This window comes from Ochotona princeps, chromosome 3 (genome assembly GCF_030435755.1).
Source record: "Ochotona princeps isolate mOchPri1 chromosome 3, mOchPri1.hap1, whole genome shotgun sequence".
NCBI classification, from domain to species: Eukaryota; Metazoa; Chordata; class Mammalia; order Lagomorpha; family Ochotonidae; genus Ochotona; species Ochotona princeps.
This window is the reverse complement of record NC_080834.1, coordinates 14,513,355-14,526,275: the sequence shown is the minus strand read 5'-3', so window position 1 is coordinate 14,526,275 and position 12,921 is coordinate 14,513,355. Positions and strand designations below refer to the sequence as shown.

The 12,921-nt window shown below is 44.2% G+C and overlaps 1 protein-coding gene across 1 annotated transcript in view; it reads right to left on the bottom strand.

Annotated features, from left to right (window-relative positions):
• GMPS (guanine monophosphate synthase) overlaps positions 1-12,921 on the bottom strand; it is a 79,139-nt gene that overhangs the window by 58,045 nt on the left and 8,173 nt on the right. The window contains exon 2 of the mRNA XM_058661469.1: positions 9,609-9,689. Within this exon, the coding sequence (XP_058517452.1) occupies positions 9,609-9,689 (81 nt within the window). The remainder of the gene's footprint in view (positions 1-9,608; positions 9,690-12,921) is intronic.

Genomic DNA, 12,921 nt, shown 5'->3' with positions numbered 1-12,921 from the left:
TAAGGGACATCAGTGTGAAATTTGATCGCTTAGGTCCCTCCAGACTTTTACAGCACCTTAGTGCCGCAAAGCGTGATTCTTTCCACAAAGAAGCTGGGCTAGAAGACTGATTGCGAAGTCTATTTACAAGGCAAACATCGGGGCCCGGCGCGATAGCGTAGTGGTTAAAGTCCTCGCCTGGATCGCGCCAGGATCCCATATGGTCGCCGGTTCTAATCCCAGCAACCCTGCTTCCCTTCCAGCTCACTGCCAATGGCCTGGGCAAGCAGTCCAGGACAGCCCAAAGCCTTGGGACCCGGAAGAGGCTCCTGGCTTCGGATTGGCTCAGCTCCAGCCCGTTGCGCTCACTTGGGGAGTGAACCATCGGACGGAAGCTCTTCCTCTCTATATATCAGCCTTTCAAGTAAAAATAAATAAATCTTAAAAAAAAAAAGGCAAACATTGGGGTTTTGTCTTTGTGTCACTCAGACGATCCGTCAGCAGCTAACCAGAGAAGGATTGTGCAGTAAATAACTCCTGGACTAGCTTCCGCTTTACAAAGCCTTTCAACCAATATTTGGTCGTTACAATGCAGTCTGCATTTGCCGAATTTAGGCTCCAGTATGGGTTTTCACGAGCTGGAATGATAGCCCTGACTCCTAGAAGCTCACATTATAAACCAATCCCATCAAAGTAATGATGTTCCAAATGAAGGCTCAGAGAAACAGCCTCTCAAGGAGCTACCCACTCTGGGAAAGAACGGACATTCTTGGTAAACATTAATAGGGTCACAAAACTCACCACTTCACATGAGGGCTGGAGGTGGGCCAGGCTGGACTCGGCTGGTGCACCTGCCAGCAAGGGCTGGGACTGGGAGCAGGCCAGGCTGAGCCAGGCTGCATCTTCTGGCCAAGACTGGTGGCTGGCCGTCTCAGACTGAACCACAGCACCTGCTAGCACATGCAAGACCCTGGGCCAGGATCAAGCGAGTAGGGAAGCTTTGGGGAGTCCCTTGCCAAGCTGCTGCTTCCAATGGGGCAGGTCAGGCTGGGTTAGGCTGCCATACCCTCTGGTGAGCACAAGAGCCATGGTAGACGCGAGCGCCAGCTGATAAGTGCTGGTACCAGGTGCAAGTCATGTCAGGCTGTACCACACTACCCCCTGGCAGGCACAAGGTCCAGGGCTGGGAACATGCCTTTCAGAGGAACTGTGAGCACTCCCCTGCTGGCTGTTCCCATCATTAGTGAACAAAAAAACCAGGGCTGGAGGTAGGCCAAGCTGGACAAGGCACAGCACTTGTTGGTATTTTGTGAGGACTAGGTGTTAGCTATTTAAAACAGGTTAGAGTTCTAGTTCATACGTTATTACGATATTATTATGAAATTTTTTTAAAGATTTATTCATTTTATTACGAAGTCAGATATACAGAGAGGAGGAGAGACAGAGAGGAAGATCTTCCGTCCAATGATTCACTCCTCAAGTGAGCCACAACGGCCAGTGCACGCCGATCCAAAGCCAGGAGCCAGGAACCTCTTCCGGGTCTCCCACACGGGTGCAGGGTCCCAAAGCTTTGGGCCGTCCTCGACTGCTTTCCCAGGCCACAAGCAGGGAGCTGGATGGGAAGTGGAGCTGCCGGGATTACAACCGGCGCCCATATGGGATCCCGGGGCGTTCAAGGTGAGGACTTTAGCCGCTAGGCCACGCCGCCGGGCCCAATTATTATGAAATTATTACACGCAGCTAATTCCCACAACCTGGTTCTTTACCGTGAGCCGAAAACACCAGTCGCAACGAAGTATCTTGGGAGGCTTATTCCAGCAGGGCAGGAGCAGGGTGAAGGTGGCGGAGATCAGTGGGAAAAAAGGGAAAAAAAGGGAGATGCAGGCACCTGGGGCCTCTTATGTTCAGGCAGGCCTGCGAGACGTGGGGAGCGGGATTGGGAGGGATTGAGGGCAGGCCCCACGGGATTGGTGCCTCAGGTGAATGCCTAGGGATGATTGGTGAGTGGGCGGGGTTGGGGAAGAGGCTGGAAAATTGGGGGTGGGATTCTCAGGTGGAATGCCGGGTTACCTCTGATTGGTGGGTGGCTAGACCAGCATGAATTTCGTGATCTGTGAGGAAGAGGAAATGGTGCCTGGCCCAGGGTGGGATATTCGAATAACTCCTTACACCAGGTCTAGGGGTGAGTAGGGCTGAGCTAAGCCACAGCACCCATTTGGTGTGCTCTAGAGTCAAACGGGATATGGACTAGGCCAGGCGAGACTGGCAGGTGCATAAACAACGGGTGAGGGTGGGCCTACTGAGGGTCATTAGCTGTCGCTCCAACTAGGGTGCAGCTTGAGGAGTGGGTCTGTGGTAGGCTGGCGAGACTGGGACACAGCACCCGTAAATTCACATAAGATATGGGGCTGGGGTAGAACTGACCTGGCAGTTGCATCTATCGGTATGTGTGTTGGCTGGTGCAGGTGACAAACCACACCTGAGCCTGCACTGGCGGTCATACATAAGAGTCAAGTCTGAGGTCTCTCCAGAAGGGGTTTATTGGGGTATTCCCTGACCAGACTGCTGGACTCAGGGCCTGCCCACAGGGAAAATCACAAGATGTGTAGTCTGATCTTGGAGTTATTGATGCCTGTATGCTGGACAGCATGACCAGCTGCACTCAGGGGACATGACAACCAGCTCAACTAGGGCCAGCAGGGGACCTCAACTGCCTCATCAGAGGATGGCAAACAGAACAGGTTGGACAGTTCTGGCCAAGCTTTGAAACATGTCCGTGGGTCTGTGGATGCACTAAGGCAGACTTGGCCAGCCAATGGACGTTGGGAATAATTTCTCAACCTGGAGCAAGGAAATCAACAACATCTCAAACTATCAAAAGCACTCAAGTAGCACCCTTGGAACATTGCTCTCCACATCAGGGCGTCATCAAAGGATGGTATCCCATCCCCGGGCACTGATGTAGTTTCATTGTGAGGAGTGGAATTCCTCTTCCCCTACATAATCAGGAGAAAAACAAACCTGAAATATATACGCCCCCCACCTGCCTTCCTCTGTACTTGAACCTCTCCACCCTAAGCAGAAGGAATGCATCCCTCTCACTATGAAAACAATTTCCTTCTCAACTATGTCAATAGCTATGTTAACAATATTAAAAGAAAATCTAAAAAAATATTTGAAGGGATGTATGTGGCTAATCCTTTGCCTGCAAGTGCCAGCATCCTACACGGATGCTAGTTTGTTTCCCAGCTGCTCCGCTTCCCACCCAGCTCCCTGCCTACAGCCTGGGAAAGCAGTAGAGGACAGCCCAAGTCCTTGGGTCCCAACATCCACGTGAGAGACATGGAAGGAGTTTCACACCAGCTCTGGCAATCCAGCCATTTGGGGAAAATAAAACAGAACAGATGAAAGAGTCTCTCCCTTCAAAAAAATAATAATAAACAAATTTCAAGAAAGTAAAATATTTGCAGGAACAAAAGATCCAAAGTTCCAGTGGGCCTCCAACTATTTCACTTACTTTTCTCTGAACTGAGAAATGGATGATTGGACTTTCCAAAGCCATGGATAGTGGGTTGCTTTGGGAATGTCTGAGGTACCCAGAGACGGTGTGGGAACCAATAGAAGAATCTCAACTTGCATATTCACTCAGAATGAAATGGCATGTGAGGTATTATACAGACATTAATCATTGCCTAATTCCCAGCTATTGAGGACAATGCCTCATTTAAATATATTCTAGAGGTAACATTATATAATTACGAATTTTAATATGCAAAGTGGGCATTTGGCTTAGTGATTACGTTGCTTATGTTTCTTATTGTGTGCCTGGCTTTGAGTGCCTGCTCGCCATGGCAGGCAGCAGTAACATCTCAGGTAACTGAATTCCTGCCACCCACAAGGAAAACCTGGGTTGAATTCCTGGCTGTGGCTTCAGCCTTGCCTCCAGCTAGCAGCTGTGGGCATTTGGAGAGTGACCAGCAGATGCAAGACTTAGCTTTCTCCCTCTCTCTGCCTTTCAAACCAATCTTCATAATATTAAAAAAAAAAAAAATACCCTTAGTAGGCTCTGTGTCCAGACAGTGCTCTTCTGAGCTGCAGATCCACCTGTCTGCAGCTGAATGCCTAGTCATGCTGGAACCTCAACTCAACATGTCCAAACTTTCTTCAACAAACTGTTGTGCCCAGTTTCACTAGCATCACGATATTGGGGATAGGAGGGATAATGTTGATTTCAAAAAGTAAGGAGTTTGTAGGAAGTTACTATTTCTGAAAGAACTGAAATAAAATTGGCTGTATTTCTTCTTTCACTGCTTGATGAAATTCAACAATGAGACCTACTGGACTTGGAGTTTTCTTTCCAGTAAAATGTTTGATTGTAAATTCCATTTTAAAAAGCAGATACAGGGATTCTCATGTTATCTATATTCCTTGCATGTACTTTGACAATTTGTTTTGTAAGAAATGTCAAATTCATGGACACTAAATTTGTGTATAATAGTCTTCATCATTCTTCTAGTCTAGAACCATTCCTAATAAGGGTAATGTGTGTTTCCTCCTGTGCTTCCTCATCAGCCTGCCTAGAGGTTTACCAATTTAATTCAAGTTCTTACAGAACTAGCCCTTGCTTCATTTGTTTTTCTGCTTTCTTGTTAATTTTCACACTGATCTTTATTTTCCTTTCTTCTTTATGCTTAATTAGCTCTTTTTAATCATAGTTTTTTTAAAAAAAGATTTTAGTTATTTGAAAAAGTACAGAAAGGGAGAAGCAGAAGATTTTTCACACCCCAAATGGCCACAATAGCCAGTTCTCGAGCAGGTCTAAGCCAGGAGCCAGGAGCTTCATCCAGGTCTCAGATGTGGATGTCAGGAACCAAAAATACTCTGACCATCCTCCTCTGCCTTTCCAGGCCATTAGCAGGGAGCTAGATCAGAAGTGGAACAGCCATCAGTCCAGTGCTCAGTTATGGAGTGCTGGCCTTACGGTGTCAGCTAATGCAACTGCACCACAACACAAATCCTTACTATAGGGTCTGAACTTGGGATCTGAAACCACTAATTTGTGATCTTTCTTCTAGTATAAGTATTTACCCCTATAAATTGACCACCAAGTGATACTGGTACGATGGCTCAACTGTTGATCCTCCAGTTTCAAGTACTGGTTTCCCACACGGACACCTGTTTGTCTCCTGGCTGTTCCGTTTCCCATCCAGCTCCATGTTTGTTTATTTTTATTGGAAAGGCATATTTACAGACAGGAAGAAGGACAGAGAGGGAATTATCTTCCATCTGCTGGTTCAGTTCCCAAATGGCCACAACAGCCATAGCTGAGCTGATCCAAAGTCAGGAACCAGAAGCTGGAAACTTCTTCTGGGTCTCCCATATGGATGCAGAGTCCCATGGGTTTTGGGCTATCCTCTACTGCTTTCTCAGACCACAAGCAGAGAGCTGGACAGGCAGTTGGAGCAGCCAGGACATTAATGGCACCCATACGGGATCCCAGTGCTTGCAAGGTGAGGATTTAGCCATTGAGCTGAGCCCCATTCTTATTTTCTGCTCACCTGTTCAACCAATTATCAAGAGAGGAGGTATTAATATCTCCAAATAGAATTGTGATTTGTCTTATAATCATATCAATTTTGTTTCATGCACTTTGAAGCTCTGTTAATAGGGTCAAAAATGCTTAAAATTGTCCCACATAGGTAGTAAATGCCTTAAGTGATGGAATTTGTTAGTCACCCTAATATGGTCATTATGTGTTGAATACATGTTCTGAAATATCAGGGGACTCACTGTGACATAGTAGGCTAAACTATTGCCTGCAATGCTAGCATTTCATATGGTGCCAATTTATACCTTAGCTGTTCCACATCTGATCCAGCTCCCTACTAACATGCCTGTGAAAGTGGCAAGATTGCCACGAGTACTTGGGGCTCTGTACCCAGCTGGGAGACTTGGCCCAGAGTCAGGCTGCTTGTCTTGGCCTGGCCCAGCCCTGGGCTACTGGTACCATCTGGGAAATGAAGTAGCTTCTCTTTCTCTCTCTCTCTCTCTTGCTCTTGCTCTTTCACATAAGTGAAGTAAAATCTTTCAAACAGAAAGTACTATTGCACTGGACTCTACAAATATGTACAGTTATTTGCCATTAACAAATTTTTAAATTTTCAAAACAAAAATATAAGGGATTACAACTTTCTTGACCACTCACTTTATCATTAAATTACACAAATATGGAATAAATTGATCGCTTTCTCATTATGAGATAATGTTCATCCTCGGTACTACTGTTATTTTCTCTGATATCTAATCTGTTCAAGATTAAAACAGCCATGCCTACTTTCTTGACTAGTATTGAAATGGTATATCTTTTGCATACTTTCAACCTGTTGGGGACTTTTTTTAAGATTTGTTTATTTATTTATTTATTTATAAGTCAGATTTACAGAAAGGAGGAGAGACAGAGAGAAGAACCATCTGCTGGTTCACTCCTCAAGTGACCACAATGGCTAGAGCCAAGCCAAACCGAAGCCAGGAACCAGGAACTTCTTCCAGGTCTCTCATGTGGGTGCAGGGTCCCAAGATTTTGTGCCGTCTTCCACTGCTTTCCCAGGCTTTTTATTTGAAAGGCACAGTTATAAGAGACACACATTCCCCAAATGGCCAAAACACTGGGACTGGCACTGGGCCAGACTCAAGCCAGGAACTTCTTGTAGATCTCCCATGTGAGCCACAGGAGCCCAGGAAAAGCCATCTCCCGCTGCTTTCCCAGGTGCATTAGCAGGCAGTTAGATCAGTAGTCGGACGCCAGTGCTGCAGGTGGAAGTTTAAATGACTGTGCCATAGTGTAGACACCTTGACTTGATGTTTAAAATGCTTGGTGTAGTCATATATACTTGGATCTTGCTGTTTTATGGTGGAATATATTCATTTCTTTCAAGTGGAGCATTTAGACTACTAACATTTAAAGTAACTATTTATATGGTTAAATTTATATATTAGCTTGGGTAATCTTCTATAAAAATAGGCTGATTTGGCTCACGGTTATGAATGTTTAGGGCCTTGCAACTAGTGACAGACTTTTACTGGCAGAGTCTCAGGGCAGCGTAGGGCACCACATGGCAAAAGACAAGGGGTGTTCCTATGTGTCTCGTTTGGCCTCTGTCCCTCTTCTAAAGCCATCAGTGTTTAGCCATGGGAGCTTACCTGATGCCATCATCTAATTCTAATAACCTCCCAAAGGCCATCTCTAATGACCACAGCTACACTAATGTTTTCCCTCTTAATACCTCACAATGAGGTGAAATTCCAACATATCAGCTCTGGAGAGAGACACACAAAGCACAGCAGTTTATCAGTATAACCTGGAGCCTCTTAGGAAATCAGCTGAGATGTGGGAGATGGCCTGGGATAGACCTCGCACTGGCTGTCACATACATGAGTCAACGTTGGGTCATCTCAGGTGAGGTGTCCTTGGGAATTCTCCCAACTGGACCTCTGGACTTAAAACTCCAACCACAGAAAATCACAGGATTTGTGGTCTTACCGTAGAGTGCAAGTGTCAGAACTGGGCCTCCTCGGTTGTTGAAGCCTGGGCAGTGGATGCCATGCCCAGATGCGCATGAGGGACATGACAGTTCATGGAGGCCTGCAGAGGATGTTTAGTACAATGGCAGAGAATACAGGGCAGAACAAATTGGACAACTACCCCAGTCATGCATTGACAGCAAGCATCTGGGCAAGTGAAGACTCTAAGGTAGACCAATTCAGCCAGTGGATGTTGGAAGGATTTCCTCAGTTTTTGAGCAACAAAACCGACAACATATCAGAATGATTGAAACCACTTATCCTCGGAACATTCTCCACATCAGGGATCCCAGAATGACACCGGGCATTGATGTGGTTAAGATGCTGGGAGCAGCTCTCTCTCTTTCTCTTCCCCCTTCACCCAGATACATGAAGAAAAAAATTGGAAGCAATTGTCTGAACCACTTTCCCCTATTCTTTGACCCTTCCCATCCTAATCAGTGGTCCAAATGGGCATATATCCTTCTCAACTATGTAAATACCATAAAAAATACAAATAAATTTATTTTGTGAAAAAAGATCATCCCCTGATGCTGTGGAAGGACTCTCACCTCTTTTGTCTCCAGTCAGTCAGGAGTTACTATCGTCTGTTTATTTCTTAAGGATTTATTTATTTATTTGAAAATCAGAGTTATAGAGAGAGAAGAAGAGGCAGAAAGAAAGAGCTATTTCATGCCTGCAATGGCCAGGAGCCAGGAACAGTATCTGGATTTCCCAGCCTGAGCCGTTGAGACCTCTTAGGGAGTAAACAAGTAGATGGAAATCTCTGTCTCCTCTCTCTGTAACTGATATTTCAACAAATAAGTAAATCTTCTAACAAAAGGGATAGTCTGGGCCCGGCGCCGTGGCCTAGCGGCTAAAGTCCTCGCCTTGAAAGCCCCGGGATCCCATATGGGCGCCGGTTCTAATCCCGGCAGCTCCACTTCCCATCCAGCTCCCTGCTTGTGGCCTGGGAAAGCAGTCGAGGACGGCCCAAAGCTTTGGGACCCTGCACCCGCGTGGGAGACCCGGAAGAGGTTCCTGGTTCCCGGCTTCGGATCGGCGCGCACCGGCCCGTTGCGGCTCACTTGGGGAGTGAATCATCAGATGGAAGATCTTCCTCTCTGTCTCTCCTCCTCTGTGTATATCTGGCTGTAATAAAATGAATAAATCTTTTAAAAAAAAAAAGTGATAGTCTACATTATAATCAGAGAAACAATCAGGATTCACCAGTCTACGCTGATGTAAGTAAATGAATGATTAAAAGACAGACGAGCAAGCTCTTCCTTATAATGCAATGTTAATTATTAAAGGTAGAAGGAATAACTGAATCAGAGAATCGTCATTTTGCTCCCACCACAAAAATAAAGTCAAGCAGGAAACGTCAATGGGTGGTATAAAATTCATGAGTGAAAGTTGGGGGAGGAGCATTATCTCAAAGTATCTTTCTACGAAACAACCATTAATTATGTAAGGGACAAAAAGTATCTCATAGTAGAGACATGTGAACATAACACCTTCCTCACTTGAGCAAAGTTGAAATAACCAGTCGCGGAATAAACAGACATTAAGCATCTCCTGATGGATGCAGTTAGCTGGGCACAGGGCAACTTCACTGGTATTCTGCCTAAAATGGGTAACCTGATTCTAATCATGAGTAAATACACATCAGACAACCCAAATAGAGGCACATTCCACAGAATAACTGGTATGTAATTACTCTATGTAATCTACTTAAAACAACAGGGCTACTTATTTAGCAGCCATTTGGACAGGCTTCAACAGGAACTGCTGTTTTCTGACCTATTGTGTCAGATGACACAGCTCAAAGTCCAACTCCATTAAGCCTCAGGTGAAGCGGCTCCAAGCCTGGGAGCTGGAGTCATCTAAAGGTTTTCTCGCTTTAATCATACACCCAGACCAGGGACTAACACTGGCCTCCCTTTGGCTACTTCCACTCAGTGTTGTATATCACAGCTTCTCCAGGACAAATACATTTTCTATTTCCCAGCTCAGGCCTATGGGGCGGGGATGCCAGGTAGAAACTACACAGCCTCTGCCTATCTCACCTTGGAAGTTACACAGGTTTGCTTCTCTGCATCATCTTCATTGCACGAATCACAAGAGAGATGAGATTCCAGGAGATGGTCCTAGAAGAACATGAGGAACAAAGAAATATGATGCAAGTCTTAGAAATTACAGTTAGCTTCAGTAAACTTTAAAAATGTTTCTCAGGGTGGGCATGGTGGCTTATCAGTCTCATCCTCTTCCTATAGTGCCAGTATCACATATGGGCACTGTTTACATTCCTGGCTGCATTTCCAATCCAGCTCCCTTTAAGGCCTGGGAAAGCAGGGGAAGACTGTTCAAGTTCTTGGGCTCCTGCACCCCTCTGGGAGACCTGGAAGAAGTTCCTGGCTCCTAGCTTTGGATTGGTTAAGCTCTGGCTGCTCCTGGCCATTTGACTCCTGCCTCCACTTCCAATTAAGCTTTCCACTAATATGTATCCTGGAAGGTGGCAGGTGACGGCTCAAGTACTTGGGTTCATGCTACATAGATGAGAGACGAATTGAATTCCAGGCTGCTGGCTTTGGTCTGGCCTGCTCTAACTGCTGCCATAACTCTTGTGGGCATTTATCTAGTGAACCAAAGAATTGAAGATCTCTCTCTGTGTCACTCTGTTTTTGAACAAATAAATCTCTTAAAAGACATTTTCAAAATAAATTAAAAATAAGAAAGCACATTGTGCAGATATGCAAAAGAAATTCAGGGTGGAACAAAGTTTACTAAGTTATTAAATGTCCTTCCTTTCTCCACTCCCCAGTCTCCCACTTACATATTTATTATCTCTTTCTTCAACTTTTCTCCATCTCTTGGCCAACTCACCTGCTTTGGTCTGTATGCCCATTACCTTTATGATAGTTCTCTCTAACCCTTAACTACTTACAGCACATATATCAGAAGATTTTGGTTGCCAGTATTCATGTGTTGTACTTATACTGAATGATATAACATACAGATGAGCTTTAAAAAAAATTTTGATGATGTTTACATAGTTGAGAAGGATGTATACCCATGTGGACCACTGATTAGAATGTGAAGGGTCAAGGTATGAGGGAACAAGGATGAGATGATTTGTTCCCAATTTTCTTTTTCTTCCTGCATCTGGGAGAAGGGGGCAAGAAAGGGAGAAGCTGCACCCAGCATCCCAACAGCATCAGTAACCGGGGATGGGGGGACAGCCACCTGTAGTCATCCTATGGTCCAAAATGTGGAGCATGCCCTGAGGGTTCTGCTCAGGTGTTAAGTAGCTAATAGCTAATGTAACCACAGGAAAGAATATTACTCAGAAAACAAAAAGGCAAGTGATCAATACATTACATGGATGAATCTCAATGCATTATGTTGACTGAAAGAAGCCACAACACAAAAGTACATCCTTACTCCATTTGCAGTATGTCCTTACTCTCAATTTCACATTCCATTGTCTTATTACCATTAATCAACTGAAGTCTGAAATACTGTTATTTGTCTTGATCTTTCAAGAGAGGCCAATTTCACATAATAACATACAGTTATAATTGCTGTATTCTATTATTAATATTATTAACTTCTTTTTTAAAGATTTATTTCCTTGAAAGAGCATCAGTGAGACAGGGAGAAAGGTGGTTCACTCCCCAGATGCCTCTAACAAGCCAAGTCCAGGCTAAGCCGACACCAGGAGCCAGCATCTCCATCCTAGCCAGGGTGCGAGGACCCAAGCGCTTAGGCCATTTTCAACTGTCTTCTCAGACACATTAGCAAGAAAATGGATGAGAAGTAGAGTACCCAATACTTAAACCAGCTCTCTAATATAGAACATCAGTGTTACCAGTAGTAGTTTAACCTGCTGTTAATTTCTTACTATTCCTGATTTATGAGAAATTTTCATCAAAGGTTTATATATTTAGAAAATAATGTGCAATATGTAGGATTTGGTGCTATCCACAGTTTCAGGCATCCACGGAAGGTCTTGAACAGTCTCTAAAGTTAAAGAGGATTATCATGGACCCAGCACAGTAGCCTGGCAGCTAAAGTCCTCGCCTTGAATGCACGGGGATCCCATATGGGTGCTGGTTCTAAACCCAGCAGCCCCGCTTCCCATCTAGCTCCCTTTTTCCCTGGGAAAGCAGTCAAGGACGGCCCAAAGCCTTGGGACGCTGCACCTGCATTGAAGACCTGGAAGAGGCTCCTAGCTCCTGGCTTCGGATCGGCTCAGCTCTTGCCATTGCGGCCGCTTGGGGAGTGAATCATCAGACAAAAGATCTTTCTGTCTCTCCTCCTCTATATATATCTGATTTTGAAATAAAAATAATTTTTTTAAAAAAAAGATGATTATCGTTTGTGACAAAGCCACAGGGAGAGAAAACACAGCAGTCTTGAGGTGAGTGGAAATATTGCCTTCAAATGGGCCTAAACAGAAGTTTCTGGAATCATAAAACTACTCTATCTTCACTGTGGTGGTCATTACACAACGCTGCAACTATCAGATTTCACATATCCATATACTAAATAGAATAAATTTCACTGATTTTAAATTATACCTCAATAAATCAGATTCTATCTCCAACAAAAACTATTTTAAATTCTTAGGAAAATGCAGAGATAAAATTCAGAAGACAGTAAACTTCCTGGAAAACTAGTGAAGAAATCTGCAACCAGATATAAGCAAAGGAACGAGCCACTAGATGGTGGTGTTGATTTTTGTAAGAGTTCAGGAAAACACTTGAGGCTGAGAGCATAAATTTGGCAGTGGATTTATTATTCGGCAAAATTCCTGTGCATACATTGCTATATCTCCTACTGTCCACCCTTTAGCCATCTTGGTTTCTGGGTTTTTGCTAAGCCAGATATCCTAGCCTTGGGCTGACTTAGGGATATTCTCCAGTAAACCCAATGCAAGTTTAATAGGATTTCCATGATTAGCTAATGAAAAGAAAATAAAAGAAAAACCAAAGAAACTACAAAAGGAAATTCCTTCAAGGCCAATAAACACGTGGAACATTGTTGAAAAATGTGTAGTAAGTTTCAGGTGAGATTAACAGAAAGACATACATGTACATTGTGTCACATATCCTGATGAAAATTCTAAACCCCCAAGAAAAAAGCAAAAATCTACACATTTACAAATGGAAGGGGAAAAAGTTACCTAAGAAGGTCAAAAGTCAGAATGATGCTATGTAACCATATTATGTTAAGATTAACTTTCTTAATGTCTATCTCACTTTTTTTAGATTTATTTATTTTTATTGGAAAGTCAGATAAACAGAGAGGAGGAGATACAAACAGAAACATCTTCCATCCTGTTTCACTCCCCAAGTGGCTGCAACAGTTGAAGCTGAG